The sequence below is a fragment of the Ambystoma mexicanum genome, chromosome 11 (genome assembly GCF_040938575.1).
Source record: "Ambystoma mexicanum isolate Mex_15411 chromosome 11, UKY_AmexF1_1, whole genome shotgun sequence".
NCBI classification, from domain to species: Eukaryota; Metazoa; Chordata; class Amphibia; order Caudata; family Ambystomatidae; genus Ambystoma; species Ambystoma mexicanum.
Window position 1 is genome coordinate 1395150527 of NC_090934.1, and position 23734 is coordinate 1395174260.

Below are 23734 nucleotides of genomic sequence, written 5' to 3' on the forward strand. Positions count from 1 at the left end.
TTTCTTGACCAAGAAGCCAGAGTGTGTACGAAGCCTGCACATGCCGCCTTGCCCCGTGCTGAAAACGTGGGGAAGGGAATCCAACTGCTCAACTATCCTGACATATCATTTCTTGGACACTTTTGTTATCCCACACCATTTTGCATTTAGAAGTAAGGATTGGCAATAGGTTTATTTGTATAGGCCCTTTCATTTTGACAGCCTTCACTAGGACTGCGTTATTATTATTTGACGGTCGGAGCTTGCTCCCATCTTAAGATTTAGGTTTAGACGTTCTACCAACCCATTGAAGTTCAATAAACACCCTTGAACTGTGATCACTTGTGTCTGTCTTCACCGTTTGATACCATGCCTTCCTTACACCACCCATTGACAGCATATGGCCTTTCTAATCCTTATGCCCATTTCCACCATCTACCTGCCCCTCCGCCCAACACACATCCTCTTGGGATCTTTGAGCTAGCTCTATCAATCAGCAACATCAATATGTGCCAATGGATGTTATTTCTAAGCAGTCTGAGAGTTAACAGGTTAAGTGCAGCAGTAAATGTGCTACTAGCATAATAAAAAAAAGTCTTAACCAAGAAGGCCTTCAGCCAATTGATTAGATGTTTTCCTTCCACAGTCCTGTTAAAAACAATAATTGGCAAAGCCAAAGGTTTTGCTTGTGCATAGATAGTACATAGGCATTTCCTATGCACTGCTACCATATACCCTGGTAATCGCACCATTTTCCATCTATCGCCATTTTATGGCCATGTAGTGCTGTTATTGCAGTGCCTGGCAAACTCCTATGCCTAAAGAAAAAAACAAGACTGCTGGCTTTGCCAAGTCTTGTTTCATTTTATGCCCTATCCCGACTTGCACACATATTCCCTCTGCCAACATTATTTTTCTCAAAGATAGGAGTCCATAGTATTTTCGAATTGGTGCCACTATAAGTAAAAATCTGGGTTCATCCTGGACTCCAAACTGTTGATAGCCACTAAAAGTAATGGCACAACAACAGTTTACTTTTTCCATATCAATAGTTTTCAGAAGATGTGGTAGCTTCTTCCTGTTTTAGCTGTGGCCATTAAAGCTACAGGCCTGGAATATGGGAACAATCTTAATCTTGGTGCAAGAAAAGTCCAATATGTAGGCTACAGTGACTGCAGGATGCACCAGCACAGTCTGATACGTCTGTGATATTTCTTGTATACACATCACCCCTATACATAGAGTAGTGCTACTGGTTACTGATAGACAAACACACGCTATTTAAGCTCCGTGTACAGGGTATAAATAACTAGACGGTCTCTGGCCATCATTTAGGTTTTCAAAATGTAATCCCCGTTTTCTCTACCGCACCCTAGAATCGAGGAAATGCAAAGACATGGTCAGAACAATATTGATGAGCATGAGAACATGTGGGCGAGACTTTTAGTAACTCTGGTTAAAAAATATCGTAGCATGTTCTATCCCATTCTTGCCACATGAACACGCTTTAAAAGAATTCCAGAAAACTTGCATTTCCTCACCACTCCTGCACCAAATACATTTTCACAGCAATGGCCCTGCTCCGAGTGCCATAGAACAATGGTGTGGTAAGCAGCTGCTGCCACTAACATTCCTAGTGCAGGCATTCAGGGCCAGACCGGAAATGGAATCCAGTGATCACTACATAAGGTAGCAGCAATGCCTGCGAGAATCTCATATAGAAAGTGATCCCTTCAGGTCATATAGTCCTGTAATCAACTCATCTGGCCCTTGCTGGTAGATTAGTTCATACTCTGGAATTGTTGATTAAAGTACACTTCTGTCATGTGTAGAAAGGAAGAGGCTGGGGCACAAATGCAGTTGCACCATATGAAACAAACAACAAAAAATCTATAGCTCAGAGATAATGCTATGTGTTTGTGTGAGCTTCACACTGAACCAACAGTAATAGAAAAAGTGAGAAACTATGTAATGGTGCAAGAGCTTCTCACAAAACGTTTTCTTTAAAATATAAAATTACAAAAATTAGAGATCCATCTGAAAGAGGCATGTTCGAACAGCTTTAATTTAAGCATGATCCCATGCTCCAGTGGTATAATGTAACATTCCATGTGTCGCTCTAGCCCACACAGCTCTCCCAATAGGAACACTGTAAACCAATGGCAGGCTCATAAATGCTTCTGAAAGCGGTTTCTAAGTCCAGGTGAACCTTCGCCAGTTTCCCAGATAGGTGCCAATCAGGTGACTAATGAACTAGGAGGGCTCTAGTCACCAAAAAGGGAATGTCAGTCCATTCCTATACCTTGGCCTTCTCCGATCTCCAACTGATGGGAAGGGTCACCAGCAAGACAACAGATGATTAAAGAAAAAAGAAGATTAGGCAACCAAAGACATTTAGTTAATATGCATCCTTAAAAATACTGTGCAGTTAGGGATGGAAACACTTTAAGTAAATTGCAGCCACTGGCAACTGTTCAAGGCAACGTTCCATTCCATGGTGGTTCAGACTACTGGCCCAGTAGAGAAGGGGAAGAACGCTTAGGTAAATCAGGCTCGGTCTTAACCCAAAAGACAGTATACCCTGAACTTCTAGCTCACGTTGCTCCTACTCAAGGAACCCTAGATCTGTTTCCGCCTCCTTTGGCATCAAGTGAGGTACACCTTCGGACATTTACTCCTGCAGGTGTTTTCTGAGACTAATCTCACCAAGATAGTTCTCACATCATTCATTCTGAACTACTGACTAAGCCAGGTACCTTGAAAAAGACAAAGCCAGTGAGAGGGTTGCTATTCTTGTCTAATGTCCTCTTTCAAAACCTCAGCCACTTTTGGGCTTTAACCATTTGAGTTCCTGTTTTGCAACAAGGCACTCACATATATAGACGACCTACCTTTGGTGTGAGTGGGTGTCATTCATAAGGGGTCACACCCCCAAGTCGGTTCCAGCATTCTGGCCCCTTGGGTGGGTAGGGAAATGGAAAACAATGCTCAAAAGGTAGATCTCCTAGTGGGAGCCACCAGTACATCCTAAGTAATTTGGCCTTGTGGAGGGAGCACGCGTTTTACAGAAGAGTATTAAACTGATGCCAGAAGTACTGAGGACACCAGAATCTTGAGGCTCATTGTCAGTAGTTGATTGTCGAATCATTAAGCCAAGGGTCAGCAATCAAATATTATACATGGTAGTGTAGTTAAAGCCTGCCACCCCACACACTAATCCTCTGATGTGGTGTTCATAAAGTGACTGCGTCTTACTTGCAGAACATTTTCCAAGAGAAAGAATTACTTTCCCAGAAGGTTAGAGATCTTCTGTATCCACTTTATAATCTGTATCTGAATTTAGGTCAGTACAGAAACGTTGGTCTCTTACCAGAATGTACACACATGGTGCAAAGCTCTCCCGTGTTTTTTTTTCCAGATGAGGACTGACCGTACGGTGATACTGACCAGAGGAGCAGGTCCAAAGGACATGTTTTGAAATAGAACAGTACTGGTTCTTTCAGATCTTACAATGTAAAATGTCTCCTGCGGGATAGGAGCAAGCAAGCTACTGTGAACCATGTTTCAAAGATCTGGTGGCAAGATCTGGTCGCTATGCAACGCAGGGATTAAATGTGAACTGGACAACTGTTCCCACATCAAGTATCTGCGAGCGTCAGCTGTAGGAACTGCGTATGGCAAAGCATGCATAGTCTATAGCCAAAACTTTAGGGGGTAAGGCAATTAAGAAAAAAGTAAACCACTGAAATAAGACAAGAAAAGATAAAAAGATAGGGTGGCAGACACCATGATATGGAAATAGTCAAGTAAGAAGGTTTGAGTCTGTGTAGATTGCTATAAAAAGTCAATTGGTGAGCCTGCCTATCTATCATGTACAGTGATGGGTAAAGGACAACTGTAACATCTTTGAGGAGCAGCGTCCGGTCTCGCAACTTCAAGGACGTATAAGTAGGTGGGGTGGGTGGTTGGGTTAAATAAAAGAGCAGCAGAAATTCGAAATATCTTTACCCTAACAAATCACAAACTACTCTACAGATCAAAACAGCTTTGAATGAGTTTTCTTTAAACGGTATTTACCCATGGCTTGCACCAATGCTCAAGCACAGTGGCAAGCATCACAATATCACTGCAACATTATTTGTTTTTCAGTGGTTTGCATTCTCCCTTATATTCCTCATCAAATAGATATACTTCCAGCGTCAGCTGCTCAGAAACCTTTTCTACAGGGGGTGTAGAATGACTTGACATCGGCTCCTCTTCACTCGAACGTGCCACTCCTTGATTCAGGACGTGCTGTTGGACGCCCCCGTACATCAGTTCCTTTTTCCACACGCTCAGAACACTGCTTTTTGGAACGTGCTCGTGAGAGGAATTTTAAATTCGAAGAACATTGATGCATCCCTCCCTAAGGCTTCGGGATTCGCACGGCAGAACTGTGACGAAAATACTGATCACCAAGCAGCATAGCATCTGCATTTGGTGTCTGGGGAAAGACCACGAAATTGAGGAGTGTGACTCCTGTCAACAAATGAACCCGAAGACCTTAGGGAGTGGTCAGCAAAACTGGTGCACGTTTAATCATCAGGTCGTCAGGCCATGAAATCGAAAACCTCACACCTGAAAAAGAGGGCAAGCACTGCAAGAAGGCGAAAAAATGTGTGCACTTCCAAAGCCATTAGTCGTCCTCATCCTTCCACAAGAAAAAGAGATGCCATTGATGTTGACATGACTCCAATTCATTGGATGGACGCAGTAAGAACTGCCCGACCCCGGACGGATCAAGGGAAGTGTGGGAGGTGTTCAAGAAGCAAATCCTCCAGCTTTTCCAGAAAGCTGCAGCAGCTATGACTCCGGCCTCGATGCTGCAGGAAAATAACATTACTAGTTGCGCTCAGAGGTTCTGGCGCTATGGTGACCATGTCTGTTCCTACGCCTATGTGCTCGACCATGAAAATGAAAACAGCTCTAGCACAAAGGGGCCCCAAGAGGCTTTGTGGGAATAATTCCATCGACACAGAAAGTCAACCGTTCAATTCTTCCCAAATCTCGATCAATGTTCTTCGACTAGGTCGATCTACAATAACAAAGGGGACCAAGTGCCTTTTGGCTTTGAGCCTACGAGCGGGGTGGCTGGAGGAGCTTATTTCTTCGTGGGAATAATTCCATCGACACAGAAAGTCAACCGTTCAATTCTTCCCAAATCTCGATCAATGTTCTTCGACTAGGTCGATCTACAATAACAAAGGGGACCAAGTGCCTTTTGGCTTTGAGCCTACGAGCGGGGTGGCTGGAGGAGCTGATTTCTTCATGGGCCAAGAAGATTTGCTTGCCCAGGCTGAAGGCTTGCATGGTACAAGCAGGTTAAACACATCTCATTATGTGGATCTGCAACAGGCCACTCCTTATGGCCACCCCAATGCGCAGTACAGAACGACAATCGAAAAGGTGGTCGACGCCTTAGGTCTGGGCACCCCGGCTAAACCCCTGTCTGCTTATGAACTGACAGACATTATAGATAAGGGACCGCAAATGGAAAGGACGTTGCCATTTAATTCGGCTATTTCAGACCCCATTTCTACACTGTGCCAAAGGCCATGTTCCACGCCAGCTGTAGACGCAGAACTAAAAAAAAAATATAAACCGGCTAGCTGGTATTTAACCTTTCTGTCATCTCACCCCACTCCAGAAGGTCTAGTGGTACAAGCCGCTACGATGACCGAATGCCCTGGCCATAAAGATCTTTGCTTCAGGGAGCATGACCCTGAAGGCGATCAATGCATCATGCACATTCACTAAATATTCACAGACTTTGAATAATTATGGTGGAAGCAGTGGAACACACCGTGGCTGGTGAAATCAGGAATATGTTTCTGCGCATCATTGACTATGGCAAGGATCTGGCATGCCGAGCACTACAGTCACGTCTGGATGCTGTATAGTTCAGGATTTTCACAGAATGTCCAAGCTAAACCTTTCGACATAGCTTTTGACGGTAAGCAACTGTTCATTCCCAAGGCCAATGAATCCTTGGAGAAATTCAATGACTCCAAGTTGGCTGCCAAGTCACTGGATATAGCTGTTCAGCACCCAGCAAAACAATCTTTCTGCTTCTCCTCTAGGGGTAGAAGCGGTATGCAATATATACCGTTTGAAAAGAGGGCACAGCTCCTGCAAGCCAGGCAAGGGCAGAGGTATTTCTCACATTCTGGATGGGTCAGCAGAGCCTGTAAGGGCCAGAGGACTGTGGCAGCAGGGGCTACAGCGCCCACTAAGCCGATTTGAGTTTGCCCCACATGTTTCTCTGGTTGGAGGCAGAATCTCCAAGCACTGGGACAGGTGTATGGGGATAACCCCGGACACCTGGTCCTTGCAGCTCATAGAGTGGGGGTACTGTCTACCATTCTTAAGAAAATCAGCAGACACCAACCCCCTGCCCCCACCACAACAACTGGGACAGGAACTCCAGGAGGAACTGAGAGCCCTGTTATTATATTGAAGGGTGCAGTAGTAGAGGTGCCACCCAAGCAGAGAGGATCGGGCTGGTACTCTCGCCATTTTCTGGCACCCAAGAAAGGAGGAGGACTCGGTCCCATCCTAGACTTAAGGGCCTTGAACAGGTACCAGAGCAACCCTTATGGTCACCGTGACTTCAAGCCCAGGTGGTCACAGATGTATCCCTGAAGGGTTGGGGTGCTCATTGCGGGGATCTGCTGGAGAGTGGCCTTTGGTTGCCAATCGAATGCCAGTGGCATATCAACAGGTTGAAGTTAAGGGCGATCAGGTTTCCCCTGATGGTCTTTGCACCTTCCCTCAAGAGGAGAGATGTCTTTGTGCTGATGGACAACACGGTGACCATGCACTACCTCAACAAGCATGGGGGTATACGCTCCCTGCCCCTATGCATGGAGGCACTGCAGCTATAGATCTGGTCACTGGAGAACCATATATCTGATTCGGCTGTCCATCTAGCGGTAGCCAAGAATGGGCTGGCAGAGGCTCTGAGCAGACTGAGCACAGTCTGGCATGAGTGGAAGTGTGCCAGGAAGTTCGAGAAGAGATCTTCAGCTGATGGGGCACACTGACAGTGGATCCGTTTGCTACGAGGGCCAACGCGAAGTGCAGACAGTTTTGCTTGACGGAATTCCCAGGAAAGGATGCACTAGGCGGATTCCGGGTGGAGTGGGTTTTTGTCCCACAATATGCGTTTCCTCTGAAAGCCGCCACTCTGTGGGTTCTCAGGAGGTTGAGGAAGTTTCTAGCCACCATGATCTTTATCTCCCCTACATGGGTGGCTCTTGAGGATGAGGTATGATCACTGGGACCTCTCAGAATAGGTACTTTAGGTGCTTCTGCCTGCATGCAGACCTTGAACAAGATATTTGTATGTGTTAAAGTTGAGAACATTTGAGGCATGGTTTAGGGAACTGTGGAATGGGGGTTGGGATGCTTTACATTCACGCCAGATACTGTAATGGGAATGAGAGTATATTCTCTCTAATAATACATAAGAGATCTTGGTTTTTAGGAGTGTAACCATTGTTTATTAGTGACACGTGATTCGACCTTCAGGGGTCATTTTCAAGCAAAAAAGTTGTATAAAGACTTGTAATTAAGTCTTGCAGTGTGCCAGGGAGTTGCCCCGATGTGTAATCACGTAGGTAATCCACAATCCTGATTGGTTGTAGAGCTTGATAAGACTTCTGCATTCTTATTAGGCTCTACAACCAGTCCACTTTTCAGTCAAGGACAGTGGGGCAATGTCCTAAATGGACCCACCCACACACAGCAGGGTACGCAGGAAACTCATAATCAAGCGCGGCAGTCCTAGGTTTCTAGTGCTCCCACCAACCCCTAACAGTTTAGGGAACGCAGGATAGACCCCATCCCTTGTCCTACCACAACAGTGATGAAGTTCCTTCTGTCACTGGCCTCTGCAGGCCTTCAGATAGGCACTGTCAATGGCTACTTGGCGGCTTTGTTGATGTTCAAGAGGTCACCTTATCAAGGATCCTTCTTTGTGGTCCCGGTAATGACCCAATTCCTGAAAGGTCTTGTAAATAGGTTCCCGGCTACTCCGTTTACGGTTCCGGACTTGGACCTACATTTTATTTATAGATTTTTTATGTCCTATCGGGCTACTTTTGCTAAAAAAACGGTTTTCCTGATGGCTATCACGCCAGCGAGATGTGCAAGCGTGTTTCAATCTTGCAAGCCGCCCTTCCTTCAATTTTGCAAGGAGAAGGCTTCTCTCAAGGTACGTTCTTAATTTCTGCCAAATGTGTTTTCTGAAATCTACATGTCCCAGAGCATTGATTTTCCAATGTACTATCCTCCTCCTCATCCCTCCAAGGATGAGGAAAGACTACACAGGCTGGACCCTACGAGGGCACTCGGTTTCTATGTGGCTAGGATGGCACCATTTAGGCACGATTACCAACTCTTTCTGGCTTTATTTCTGTCTAGGAAGGGTTTGGCTGTGTCAAACAGACCGTCCCTCGCTGGAATATTTCTGCATTGCAGTGTTAGAGAGCAGGAAAGGATCTGCCACCAGGCATGAGGACACATTATGATAGGGGTGTGGGGGAATCATCTGCCTTGCAAAGGGGAATGTGGGTCAAGGGAATAGGTTGAGCAGCGAAGTGGTCATTGCTCCACACATTCACGAAGTATTCACAAAGTATTACTGCTTAGATGTGGCATGTGGTTGGGGCGCTTGATTCGGCAGAGTGTTGCTGCAGAGCTTCCTTGTCTGAGTGCTTACATCCCGCCTCTGCACTCTGCACTACTTTGGGAGTCTATCTGATGAGGAAGCTGTGGGAGAATGCAATCCATTGAATGAGAAATTAATTCCTGGTAATGTTATTTCTATGGATTCTTGTCCCGCAGATTCCTCATCACCCTCCCATCCTGTCCCACTATGAAAGTGGTCTGCTGCCATTATCAGGTGGTTCTCTTCTAATGGGACGAGGTTAAGACGTTTAGTATGATTTGATGCAACATTGTATGAGTAGCTCAGGTGCAGCTTGCTTGGTCCAAGACAATGCAAAGCAACACAGGTTCGATCCCCGGATCCGCGCTTAGAAACCTCTGGGTATTTAGCCCGTTATATAACCAATTACAATAACAATTACTGTCAGCAGGTGCTTCCAGTACTGTTCTGTTCCTTGCAAAAAGAAAATGAACTGAGAAAAACATAGTTTTGTCTGTTTTTAAGCCGAATCCTATGGATTCTTCCTCTGCAGCTGCTGAGCTTAGGGGAAACAAGGTGGGGAACTTCTGGAATCGAGGAGTGGCACGGTCAAGTCAAGAACAGTCGATGGTTGATGTCGAGATGTACTACGCCCCCTGTCATAAATGTTTCGGAAGCTGACGCTGGTAGGATATCTATCTGATGAGGAATCTGTAGGAGAAGAATCCATAGAAAGAACATTACCGGTAAGTAATTTCTCCTTGTCGCTTGACAATTTGAAGCAAAACAAACACATTTTAAGCTTGCAATTTAACAAGCACTTTCTGGCCTGAGCTCTGTAACAAGGTAACATTTTAGACAAGATTTTCATTTCTTCCTTTTTTGCACTATAGTAATTAAGATGGGTTCTATGTGATTCAATCGAGAATTTACAGGACATTTTACCGCAAATGTATGTGGGGGAGACCCCTGCAGACCTCCCCCAAAACTGCCAAGCATTCATTATGACCCTAATTCACCCCCATATGCATTTGCGGCAAAATGCAATGGAAAACATTTGATTAATTCTCCCAAAAGGGAAAATCCAGCGCTGGAATCTTCCTATACCATTAAAATGTAGAATTCAGGGATGAGTGGATGTACATCTATGCCTAGAAGCAACGTCATCAAAAGAATAGAATACTTAGTTTGTTGGAATTTTACATATCCTTATGAGCATGTTTGTCTCCATTTTTCCTTCTTGAAAATTAGAGGAACAGCGGAACACTGCAGCTAACATTCTGAGACTAATACATGGTAAGCACAACCCCCCCCCAACACAAACTCCTTCCCATCCTTCCTCTTTCAGCATTAAAATGTTTTCCTTGCCAAGGTTTTTGGAACTGCCATGGTGAACTACATTCCTTTGGTTGATCTTGGGGGCCAACAGGATTCAGATAAAAAATGAGAGCCACCGGGTCACTTTGCACTTCCTGGTTGAGCTACCAAACCATTAATGCCTTTTTGCAAAATGTGCAAACGATATAGCAAATATTCTAATTCCTAAAATTATCCACTCACACCCTCAAAACAAAAAGGACCAGTTTCAACTGAGTGATAGCTAACTATTGGGAAGGATAACAACAAGCTCAAAATGAATGACTAGCAATAGAAATTAAATGGAGATGATATGGCTTATAGAAACCATGAGACCAGAATTTCAATCCAAGCTTCACAACTTAACTAAATTCCGTAATTGTGGGCAGGCAGTCTAGAGTGCCATATGCACAAATGAACGGCCGCACAAATTTCAGTTTTTGATTTGAGTAATGAGAAGAAAGGGGATCCATCCGACAATATTGGTCGCCAAAAAAACTGTATTCTTTGCAAATGCAGTAATGCAGTATCGGATTTCTCTGAAACAGAGCAAAATATCCCGTCCCCTTCCTAGTGCCTATATTATTTCCATTTAAAAACCGAAAAAAGCTACCAACAGTCTTGCACCAAAGTGTCCACATCACAAACAAAATAGGGGCTGAATTGGCTTTCTTCGCCTGTTGGGTGATTTCACCAGAAATAGTGTATTCTGCAATATCCCTGGCAAGGCACCCATGTCAGTAAGTGCTAGACAAATACAAGGTAATCTGTAAGGCAATATACATACTCCAAGGTCTAAGCCTAAGGCTTGTTTTTTCTATATTAACAAGAGTGAAAACCTCACTTTGCAATACTTAAGGGGGAACTGCCTCGCCTCTGTATGGATCATACAAATATCTGTGCATGAAAATATTGATCTACTTGCTTCCTTAAAGTGCCATCCACGTCTGTAGTGGACCATTTATGTTTTGCTGCTGGTAAAAAAAATTCTAAAACTCTCACAGGTTGAATATGAGTAAACAAATGATTTCCAAGAAGGACTTATTAGCTTCAGTAACATTCTTTCTGATGGATATAAACTCCTCCCACAGATTCCTCATCTAGAAAAATGGCCACAAACGCAGGTTGCATACATAAATATTTAAATAGCTATTAGTGGCCAGTCTGCCAGTGTCTTAATGTCATGGTTGCAGAATCGAATGGACATATGTATATACAACTGCTTTTAGCTAGCAGCACTTCTACCCAATTTATCACACTTCAAATGTCCAAAGATCAGTTGCACTGCAAAGATATGATCACACCTAGAGCTATGAGTAATCACAATCTTCGACTGGGCAAGTGGAAAGGCAATGAGGAATCTGGGAGGAAGTTTGCATCCATCAGGATGACCATTACTGGAGGTAAGTAATTTGTTGTGCTTATGGATACCTTCCTCCTACAGATTCCTCGCCATTTTTCAAGACTAATAAACATGTATAACAATACAAGATGGCAGAAAGAATTTATCAATAACAGATACATTAAGCACATTACTGAAAGGTTAGCATAGTGCCAGGAAGTCATGGAAATAGTGAATGTTGCACTTTACAAATATCACTTCAAATTGACAGACCAAGCTGCATGTCGAAAAAAAGCCCAATTGGCATCCTGGCAGAAGCCCAGTAACAAATTGCTGCTATGCAAGTCGAAGGCAGATGAAAAGGAAGGAGTATGTCGGCATCAGTTATCGAAAAGTCTGGCAAAAGGGATAATTGCAATGATGATTGTACTGAGAAAACCACCACAGTATGTCCAGTTGACTACAGAAAGACAATGACCAGAATATCACAAACCAGTGGGACCTTTGTAGCCTCAGAGGACTTCATTCTAAGCCTTGCTTCTGACACAGCAAAGAAGCACAATGCCATTAGACCTGAAAGGTGGAGAAACATTTTACCTCTGCAGATGAGAATCCATGACACAAACCCTTCCTGGACAATGTCACAAACCATATGGGGGGGGGGGGGGAGTAAGAATGCCTGAATGTACAAGATTCTGGTAGTCAGCGACACATTAATTTCCCTAAAATTCATTGAAAATCGCATGGAATTCAAATAATAATGTATTTCTTATATAGCGCTACACGCCCATAGGTCTCAGAGTGCTCAAATAACAGAAGGTATTGTTATCCCACAGAGTGTTACTCATTTTATCGACCTCGAGAAGGCTGAAAGGCTGAGTTGACCCTACCAGATTGAAACCTGCCACGGCAGCCTGCACACAGCTATCAGGAGTGAGCGATTAGCTCACTGTGCTATCTGACTGGCTATAGCACATCTTGCCGAGATGAAAGGGGACCAGCTCTGATGACCTGACATTCATTCAACTAATTGTCATGAGAAGGAAAGATGTGACTGCTCTCCCTCTACAGGTGAGCAGGTAACATCACAAGGAACTTTGTAAAGACGCTCCATGGGCCGAGAACAATCAATAAGGCAGACACATAGACTGGTAGTAGTCCTACCTAATGAGTAGGTCTAAACACATTATGTAGGTGTAAAGACACAAAAACGACCCTCCTTCGGAATAACCATGAGAATCTCTACTAAAGTCACCATCTTGAACCTGATAATCTGAAGGAAATGGTTTAAAAAGCCAAAATCGAGAAGAAAATAAACACGCCTCCGTTTTTCTTAGTGACAAGGAAGGACCTACACTACCAGCCCTTATCAAGCTATCAAAAGAGGAAACCTCTTGATAGATCCTTGGTGAAGAGGTTTGCAACACCTTGAACTACGATATGACCCGGGTGAGACAGAATAGAGGAAAGGTGTTAAAGACAGAGTCTGGAACCCGGACAGAATACATAGCATAAACAATATTAAGGACAAATTAGATCCTAGGTAATCTACTCCCATGCTATTGAGGCAGGAACAGTTGGTGTTTTGACACAAGGCAGCCACAGGAAAAGAGCATTGTCGGACTAGAACTCTGCACCTGCCAGCACAAGACTGCTGCATCAGCTGTGCCAGCTGCTGATGCATAGCTCAAAGTGAGGGATTGCTGTGAATACACCTTTAGTCCAGACAAATCCAGACCCTGATTCAGTCTCAAAGGGGAGGTTTCGAAAAGCATTGGTCTTAAAACAGGTGCTAGAGGCCTGGTCAATACGGCTCTCAAGAGTGCAGTTTGTGGTCAGGAACATGACCAGGAGAAGACCGGTTTTCTGAAACCTTTCTGTGTGCACACAGGAGGAGGGCTTCTTCCCCAGCAAAGAAACATGACCCTGCAAAGCCACACTAAAAGGAATGATGACCCTCTGTTTAGCCTCCAGCTCCAGGATGCTGGACCAGTTATAAACCTTCCCTGGCAGTTAAAGGAGTCAACAGGCCAAGGCAGTTAGTAGTATCTTCACAACATTATTAAAGCACACCTCCACAACCACAGGTCCACAGCAGAGATCAATAAAAGCTCTGGGGACTGGTCCAGCTCACTTACACTTTGCAGTCCCAAAGCTGAGGCCACAATGGTACAAACAGCCTCAAACATACAACACTGTCAGACCAAAGTCCCCATCCTTTGAATGCTTCCCAATCCCAATGTAAGAATAGGTAGAATCAGACTCCCTATCAAAGATGTACTGCAAATGCACCATGAAGAAGAGTACTTAATCCTGGACTGCAATATCTTTCACTTCCCTTAAACAATAACCATCGTTGTATCAGAGGAAAGTCTCCTGTTATAGTGCTATAGTGACTCTGCGTCACGTGTTTTGGGGGGAAGTGCATTAGCATCTCACCCACCACTCCCCTCCCTCAGTCGAGCATGGTAAAGACTTTAGCAAACCGAACCAAGAATGCCCTTGAATGCAGTTTGGCACGAAATACAGGCATCAGTATCACAACAAGGACCCAGAAAGCAAACCACCTGGAGTATATCCGAAAAGGGCATCTGTGGTGGCAACATAATGAATAAGCAACAAAGTTGGTATAACCCAAGCAGGAAGTTCCCAGAGCGCTGTCTGTGGAATACAGGAAACATATTGGTTATAGGGACAAGGAAGGCTACATACACACTCTCCTCGGTCACATGACAATATTTATCTGAACTGGAGCCACCACGACGCTGCCTGATTACTATTAAAATATTTCCTCATCCCTTGGAACCATTTGGAAATGTGTCCAATGGATAATCCATTAAAAAAGCACTACATTAAGGAGGAAAGTTTCCAAATAGTATCTGCTGCATAGTTAGTCCTTGCATAACCCTTCTACCTCAAAGATTTCCAATCCAGTTTATCTAAGTTTTTGAAGGACAGCACCTACAACATACTGCATGGAATATAGGCATGACAATCATATTTTACTGTATTACTGCGACGATTAAATAAAACCTAAGACTGCTTCTGTCTCAATCTCAAAGGCTGGGATGAAGAAGAACACCAGAAATGTATGTCCTATTTTCAGTCAACGCTCCCCCAACCAGAATTCACACACTGAGCAATTCTGTATTTTCTTTCTCACTGTAGCAAAACAGGGATTGGACACTTTTGATTGGCATTTATATTGAGTCTGTCTTCAACAAAAAAGGTTCACAGGCATGTTAATCTTTCCTTTTGGAATACAATGGGACTATAACTGGTCTGCCTACTTCACTACATCATTGGATACAGTAAAGAATATGGGCAAGCAATGATAAACCATGGGATGCACTCCATGCCAATGCATCCAAACAATTTACCCAGATAGAAAAAGGTTAGAAAGGTGACTGTATCCCGTGACATGATGCAAGGGAAGAGTTGATTGTAAAGAATTGTTTCGATAAAAGTAGAAATGTCTGTACCAAAATAAAGTGAGAGAGAAGACAGAACGGGGTTAGCAATTGCTTTTATTTTTAGCACTCGTATATAGTACCTCACGTGATACTCCAGAAAAATATAACAAGCTATCCATAAAGCAGAGACTTTATACAGTTGGTCCAGGTAGAGCTTCAAGTGCATAGAGTCTGATGTAAGAAAGGTTGCAAAGAACTGGCTTATTTGGAAATCTTAATCAACTCCAACTATCCAGTAATTCCGAGAGGGCAGTAGAACTGCCAAAGGGTTCAGTCCTATCTGGAATTCACATGCTTTTCTCAGTGTTTGAAAGAACTACATTTTAATTAAGAAGGGACCAGAGGCCTCTCCAAATGTGTCTTGTGTGTGTGGTACATGTGAAAAGCTGCAGAGAACACTGCTGATGTGGTGTTTTTCTTTTTCAACTTCAGATCCCCTCGCTAGCCACATGGAAATGGTGACTGAGATTGTCGTGCCCACGGTCTGCACCCTCTGCATCCTCCTCAGTGCCGTGCTCCTGATGTTCCTGTTGCGCAAGCAGAGCTGAATGCAGGAACAGAGGGGCCATCTTTTCATGGACAGCGAGAGACCACACCCATTCCAGTTGGGCTCCCTCCTCATACTTGCAGCATCAACACTGAGCATCTGGGAAGAGGGAAGAAGGGAGGTCCTTTTAGAATTCAATTAATGCTTTGATTCTTAATATCGCCATGTATTATGTGCAAAAGAAAATACAATGCTAGCATATCTGGCCCAGAAACGTTCAGAAATCAGATATTAAGCACCAATTCATTGCTTGCAATAAAACATAAGGACATTTGTTTTTTTTTTAATTCAAATTGCGTCAACTTTTGTTGATTACATGAAATGTACTTGATTCTGTTTCATTTCTTAACAGCAAAGCAAATGGAATGCATTCACCAAAGAAAGGAAATACAACAAATGCCAATAAATTGGAAGTTTAGACTTAAAATATAATTCAAGGATTGCACATTTATTTGATCCCTAAAGCATTATTTCAGTTCGAAAGAAGGAACGCAGTGAGCCCCTTTCAGTTGCAACAGTTCATATTCATGGACAAAATATGTTTTCCCTAAAGTGATTATTGCTTACCTTGTCATTAAGATTTGCAATCTAGTTGGATGCAGTTTATTTTTACTCTAAACAGTAAGAGACAACAAGTTGCCAGTCACTGTAGTAATTGTTGTTGTCCTAATCAGAATCGAGAGAATAGGAGTTTGAAACGTGTGGCACACCTACAAGTAATCAAGGATGAGTGATGCCGAATATCAATCACAGGGGTATTTCAGGTACTACTGTTGAAACCTTGACATACTTGGCAGTTTTCCACAGTATGGTGCGGTTGATGGATAATCTTACCACTTGATTTCTGGAAATTACACATGTTACACTATCATGTTCACAGTGCTGTTAATCCATCTGTTCTTTTATGGAGTCGTTTAGTGCGTCTAATGTGTGCAAATGGCAATGCCACGAACTTGATGCATACATTAGGCCATTTTTTCTGTTGTGGTACAAGAATTGACAAAATGATCTATTGGTCCACATGTGTTTTGATGAATAGAACACAGAACACCATTGCATTAATTCTGTTCTGTCACCTTCATCAGGACCAGAAAAAATATCTAGCAGTTTTTCTTTCACAAATTAATCAAGTATTCTTTTGCAACACCTTTTATCTAGTAAATTGCAAAAACGAAGTGCGCATTTTTGGACTTCCCATTCTGTGGCTCTCCGTCATGCTCAGTGTTCTCTTCATTGCTGTTTGGGGACAATGTTACTTTACTGTGGTTATGTATTCCATGACCAGATAGCTAGTGACTACATGTTTATAAATTGGACAAGATTGCAGCTCCAGAGAGCCTTTTTGCACAGTACAAAAATAGCTAAAACTTGAAGTGTGGGCAGAAATGTCCACCACCACAACGTTCCCAGAACTTCAACTCAGAAAAAGATCAGGGCTGGGCTCAAGGCATCGTTTTTCAGAATTTATTTGGGACTAGATGATATTCCAGACATTTAAATATGGCTCTATTCGGTGTCTTCTCTGGGGCTACTTCCACAGTCAGTGCGCTTCAAATTCTGCTTTCATTACCGGACCACACAACACCCAGCAGAGAAGCAAATGGACAGAAATTGAGAGGCGGAGCTGGAATCTGGTCAATCATTTGAGTCTACAACCCCAGTCTCTCTTCATTCATGCCAACTCCTAAACAGACCCGTGATAGTGGGTGGCTCATTTGGAGGAAGGGCGATTAAGCAATAAGAGTGCAGTCATCACTGAAGGACACTTAATCCTTTATTCAAGTCTTCCTTTCTGCAATCTTATGAGAAGAATGTATAGTTTCCAAAATTCTGATATGGAAATACAGAAGTGTAGGAACTCCCAAAGGCATAGCCAAAAATATTCTTCAACATTGTTGCAGGAAACTGGCTTCTGATCTGGACCTGGGATTAAACATGTAACACTTACAAACAATGTTCCCTCTAAACTGTGCGCATGTGCGCTTGCCCAACTTCCTTCTGGGTGCTGCTCAGAAGAATTTCAGCAGCGCACACAGACAATTCCCACCTATTCAAAATGATTTGATAATGCACAAGGCACAGCAGGTACCTGATATTTGCTTTCTCTCAAAATGAAGCTAAATTATATGAACTAGTATTGATATTCTGTTCTAGCTCATTTACATTGCTCTACTATGCAAGCTTGACCTTAAAACCCCCAAACCCTAAATGTAGAATACATCCACAATAGGTTAATAAAAACTAATATGAAAAAGTTACTGCATTAACAGAAGATATAATTAAGAGATGTCTGGGCACATTAACCACATGTTCTCCCCTCCCTACCCATGACTCCTATACTTGGCTCTACCACACGTATGCCATATAACTCGAACTTCCGCCTTCGGCCACATTCAGATATTACCAGACAACCTTGACTCTACCTACCTTGGCTCTGCAAAAGGTTACCAGACTTAACCCTACAGCCACTTGTTTTATGTTCCTAATATGAATGACGTGTTACTCATGGCGCCTTAGCAAAAGTGTCACCCAGACTATGTAGCCCAACTGTCAGCTCAAATATCAGATACTGAGTGCAAGTAACCAGGGTGCTTAAATGTGTAACCTCATACCATGATTCCTATTCTTTGTATGTATGTCACACAAGCAATTTAAAGCGCCCCCCCTTGCAAGTTAATACATTCTAAAACTCAATTAAGTTGCCTTCTAAGGATTTTGAGTAGGCAAATGTCATGTCTACTTCATAAGCGCAGAGCTTGCAATATCATTTACCTGGCCTGCAAGGGATAATGGCCATGGGCTATACCTGCCATTATTCATATATAGTATTAGGGCAATGGATATTCAGAATACTAGAATACTTTTCACACAATCTGCCAACCTTTCCAAGTTTTAAAAAGCTCCATGGGACATAGACCTTAACAAATTATATGCTAACTCGCTGCTATACAAAAACAGTTTCACTGAGCATTTTTATAAACCTGCCCAACAATTCAAAGGTCGGGTATGTTGCAAACAATCTTGTATACACTTCATAGGAATTGGGCACTTACAGATTAATGGCATTTTCTTAAACTGCACATTTTACAGCTAGAATACCTCACTTTCTACAGAGCCCTGTCAACTGGTATTGGAAGCTGGCACAGGAGAGCACTCCTTTGGGGTGAAAAACAAATCAGCAACTTTCAAAAACCAAATCAGATGTTTTGGCAGGGCAGTACAGTGAAGGAAATGTATTTGTTTTCTGAAGGATAGGATACTCTAGCAACACTCTAGGAAACTGTGCCTTCGGTTTCTTTCTCTGCTCAGCTGCTGAGGGTTTTTCAATATGATAATGTGTTTGCGTTTATTGCCTCTAGCTTCCCCTTGTCCAACTGATAACAGCAAATTTCATAAGAGCGGTCCCTAGTTAAAGAAGAAAGCACTCAATCTGTTGTACCTGGGAAACTTGCTGCTATTGACTTAAAAATGCAAAGATATGTGATTTGCTTTAATGGTGCTCCAGACAAAACCTCAGAAAGACTCTGGTGGAATTGTGCCTAGGTTGTGGTGACAAAGGGTGGGCAAAACTGTAAGCTGTATTATGTATCCTGTCATATCACTGTCATGATGCCTACCCCCGGGCATCAGGACCAAGGCCCTCAGCTCCGGGAGCAGGCATCCAGACATTTGTTTAAACCTCAGCAGCCCCGGCTAGGGGCTGTCTGGGTTCAGTCCTGGCGCCTTGGGCGCCAGGCTTATCATAGAAATCAGTCCTGGCGCCGTAGGCGCCAGGCTCATAGACTTTACTTACCTGATGCAGACCATGCTGCAAAAGAGTCCAAGCCTACATGAGGCCTGGATGGGACTATTTTGTTACAGGGACTATTTTTTACTCGGGCATGGCTCTAGGGAACTTCTTACCTGGAACTACTTTGGAGGCTATTTAAACCACACCCGAACAGCAGCACATGCTTCACGTTATTCTGCATCCAGCAGCGTGACGCTCACCGTGCCTGCAGCCAGCATCCAGTCTTCTGCCATGCCCACCTCGAATCCGGAGCTCCTAGAATAAAGAAGAAGAAAAGATCAAGGTTAGAAAACAAACTTATTTCAAATTCCTCACCTAATTCCGGAACCATTTCATCTCCAGACCTGGAAAGTACATCGGTCCTGCACGCGTCGCTTTGCCAGCTCCAGCACGGCGCCATACTCACCAGTTCTCACAGTATCTTTCGATCCGGCACTGTCTCCATCATTTCTTCGCCGTAATCTGGCACCTAGGGGACACAAGAAAAAACAAGGTGAGCCAAGGGAATCAACAAATACAACCTCTTACCACTATAGAGTTACCTGATTTACCACCGGCGGTATTATTCCATAACTCTCCACATTTTCATATGCTGCATCTGTAAAGAGGGAGAAAAATAACACGTTAAAGCATGCAATAGTTACCGGACAGCGTTGGGTAACACAGACTCTTACCTGAATGCCAGCAGCAGCTACGAGAACTTCTTCTCGCGAACTCAGTTGCAATTTAAGGAAGGAAGGGGACAAGAGTGAACATCGGGCACATTGAACTCTTTGAACTTGATACTTACCAATCCCGCCAGGGACTTCAGAGTCAATACTTACCGGAACTCTCCCAACGCCTTCAAACCAGTGAAGTAATTGGTATCTACGCGCCCCCGTAAGACACGCAGGATGGAGAGCTCATCTTTTACGAACATAAGGTGAGGTTACTAAGGGGATATATCGGAGGAGATTAGTGGGGGAGAGCGATAACCGTTGGGAGGCCATCACTAAAACCCACAGGTGGTTAATCCCTGTCTCCACTTGCAGGAAAATACTTCTTCGGGTCCAGCAGACAAGACTAGGCGGGCCAGTCCAGACAGTCATCTCTGCACTACGCATCACTTTGAAGGAGACCACAGCTGTCTGGGTCCGATCGACACCCCTGTGGGGTCCAGGTGAGCGTAATAATCACTTCCTATGTCAGGGTTACAAAGGGGGGCTCTGATATGACGTTACTTCCGAATCAAATGATTTTTCAGGGAATAGGAAAGTCATTATCTTTGCCAGTAGGGATATTTCATATTTATTAAAATATGTTTTCCCTTTAAAATTCCTCTTGAGATTGGGCAGTAGTATTTGAGTTTCTACCAAAGCCATGGCTCTGCGGGTCACTGAAGAAAAAGAAATATCAGTGGAACTTTGTGGGTAGAAGCAGGGTGTAAGTTCCTATATATTCATGGTTTTTCATTTTTGTTGGGCACATTTTCCTGTTTTTAGGGAGTAACAATGGATCGTGTATATGCCTCTTAGCTGTAAGGCTGGTTTTGAGCAAATGTCACAACTCAGAGGACCACGTAATGTGTATTGCAAGCAGAGGCCAAGGAATTCTGATCATCATATTCTATGGTGCAGTTATTCAATTATTATCCTTACACACATTTTGAGGCATGTTCTCCTGGCCCTTGAATTACTTCATTAAAGTGGCACATGAATTCCTATTTGCATGTTCTCTGACACATTCCTTTAAGTTGCCATTATTTCATTTGCAAAAACATTATCATGTCTGAATTCTTTGACAGCCACATCAGTTATAAGTGATATTTGCTTTTTTGTAAAGTATTTTTTTCAAATGGTTTTACACACTTTCTGCATCGTCTCTAAGCAGTGTCGACAAATGAATAGGCACAACTAAACCTATTTTTCATCCCGACCATACAAAGCTTTTTAGTGCATACACATTTTTTCTCTGCACATGAGTCATTTTGGTAAGGAACTATGGCATATCATATGGCATATCTTGAAGTCTTGGACTGGGTGATGAGCTCTCCTTATAACCACATAAAATATATATTTTTTTTAAGCCCATATGTTAAGTGTTTCGAGATGCACCTTTTAGACTCGTAAAGAATTGCAGTGGTTGGGAAGGAGAAATTCCGTTCCAAACTCTTTGGAGATGGTAGCTCACCAACTACGCATGCTCAATGCTCACAAAGTAGCTTACCTCGTAATTTAGTTGCACACATGGAAAATAAATTGCGCACGAAAGCTAAGCATTTCTGCACTTAGGGAAACATAATTAGAGGGAACATTACTTACAAAAGGCATTCAAATTAGCTCAGGTGCTGCTTTACAAATACAGAGAGTGCAATGTGACGATGGAAAGCCATATGCACCTCCTTGGGCGTCAATTCATGTTCATGAGGAAGCAGGAACTCTACTCCATAGCACTTGTGAATAAAAAAATAAAAAACATTTAGCAAGAGATACCTCAGAATTCTGTGTACTGGTTGTCGGTCTCTTCTCAAATAGAAAAGCAGGATATCAAATACCTGAAGCCTTTTACTTAGTTGAGCAACTCTGAAGCCCTAAAAAGAACAGCCTAGGGGCTTCGCTTTATCTTAAGGGGTATTTAGAAAGATCAGGGAGATACAAATCTCCTGACCCACACTGAACTCTGATCAAATGTCTTATAAGAATCGTGAAAGGGAGGAACATACCGTCTTCACTGATCACATTTCATGAGCGGATAATGATTGCATCTTACTTGCCTGTCTGAGATAACGGAACAAAGAGTTAAAGAATATCACTAATGTTTCTTCTGTAAGGTTATCCCCTACACATTACTAAGCTTTAATATAACTATGCAAAGGCTGGCCCGTTTCTGTAGATTTTTTTTATTTTAGCCAAAATCATCTGTTTGAATTAAATTGTGAATAACAAATCAAACACAAATAAGAAAACAGTTTACTGAAGAGCAGGACTGCTTCTTTAAACTATGGACAGGTCTTCCATGATGGCTAGCATTCCGGCAGCCCACGTAGCTAGCCACTTCATTCATTTCTTTCCAGCTCCTATAGGTTTTGCTCGACTCCCATATTATGGGAGGGCCTCTTGTAAATCTGAGGATACCCTCAAAGAGGTTACAGACACACTACCCCAACAAACGAAACATTGGAACAGGAGACCATACAGCAATGTGTGGAAAATGCAAAGAGCAGACCATGCTGTCTATGGGGCAATGCTTCTGGAAGATGCCAAGCTGTGTTCCTTCTGGCTAAATCTGCATGGATTCGATTGGGTATTGCCACAAACTGAGTAGTACGAGAATGCAGGACTCAATCATTTGAGCAATGAAAGCCTGAGATGGTTGCGTGCTAGCCTAGGAATCGCCATAGGTTATAAACAGTCTTAGCATCTAAATTACAAAAAAAACATTGTGCTTCAAACTAAAAATGCAAATTTAGGCATTTTCAAAAGGAGCTGCAGAATTTCTGCTGGACAGTTTAAAAAGGTACACAGATGAGCATTTTCCCCAATTTGTCTGGCAGGCAACTCAATAACAATTTCTGATACCAGAGTCTCAGAGCAACAGTGTCTGCAGGCCCAGGCGTTTAATTGAAACCACTCCCTTTTAAGAGCTTGTTTTCAGTTAGAGGGCACACAAGATCTGCCCCGTGGTTCTCCTCCGAGCTTTGTGATTTTAAACTTCAATATAAACAGGTAGAACAGCACTGGTGTCATGCCTACGTGGAGGATGATAAAGTGCATTTAAAAATAGCCCGGCTTAAATATCACAAAGCTATTGAAAATGGCAAGATTGTATATTTCTCTAACCGTATCTCTCCGATAGTGAATCGCTCAAAATAACTCTTTTCTGTAGTTCGTGAACTCTCCACCCCAACAGCTGCAGTGTTAGCCATCCCGGCGTAGCAGACTCTGTGTAACTTATTGTCCTCTTTCTTTAATGAAAACAATAGCCACGATTCGAGAAAATATCTCTGCCTCATCTCTGGACCTTGTGGCACTGCTGCCTGCCCCAGTCCCCTCCCCTTTTGGGATGTGTTCCTCACTCTCGTCCTTCTCTCTGGATACTGAGGACCGGGTCTTTAAGATACTAATGCAACTTAAATCATCATCTCCTAGTGATCGCATTCCTTAAACAAATGATTAAAAAGTGTGGCTGGGAACTGGATCCTTACTGGAGCAATGAATTTTTCTATGTGTTCGGGTTCTATTTTTTCTCCGCTGAAGTGTGCAGTGATTTCTCATCTCTTGAAAAAATCCTCCCTGAATCTGGCTGTGGCCACCCATTTTCAGCCTATTTCCCTGTTGGATTTTCCTATGAATGTGCTGGAGGTGAAAGTAACCCCCCCCCCCAACTGAGAGGTTTACTTCAACTATCAGCTGTCCTTGATGCTTTACAGTCAGGTTTCCACCCAGCAATGGGTACACAGTCAGTGTTAGTCTCTGTCATGGATGACCTGTCTCTGATCTTTGACCAGGGTGGTGTATGACTTCATATCATGCTGGACCTCTTGGCAACATTTGATACTATTAGTCATGCTATGACACTA

At 43.1% G+C, this 23734-nt stretch overlaps 1 protein-coding gene and 1 long non-coding RNA gene across 5 annotated transcripts in view; one reads left to right on the top strand and one right to left on the bottom strand.

Moving 5' to 3' along the window:
- The window catches only part of LCTL (lactase like), a 239428-nt gene extending 224041 nt beyond the window's left edge, over positions 1-15387 (top strand). For all 4 annotated transcript variants that reach the window (XM_069625015.1, XM_069625014.1, XM_069625016.1 and 1 more), the window contains one exon: positions 15272-15387. In XM_069625015.1, coding sequence (XP_069481116.1) covers positions 15272-15387 — 116 coding nt within the window. The remainder of the gene's footprint in view (positions 1-15271) is intronic.
- LOC138504483 (uncharacterized) overlaps positions 14876-23734 on the bottom strand; it is a 35065-nt gene continuing 26206 nt past the window's right edge. Inside the window, exon 2 of the long non-coding RNA XR_011279847.1 lies at positions 14876-15485. This is a non-coding gene — a long non-coding RNA (uncharacterized lncRNA). The remainder of the gene's footprint in view (positions 15486-23734) is intronic.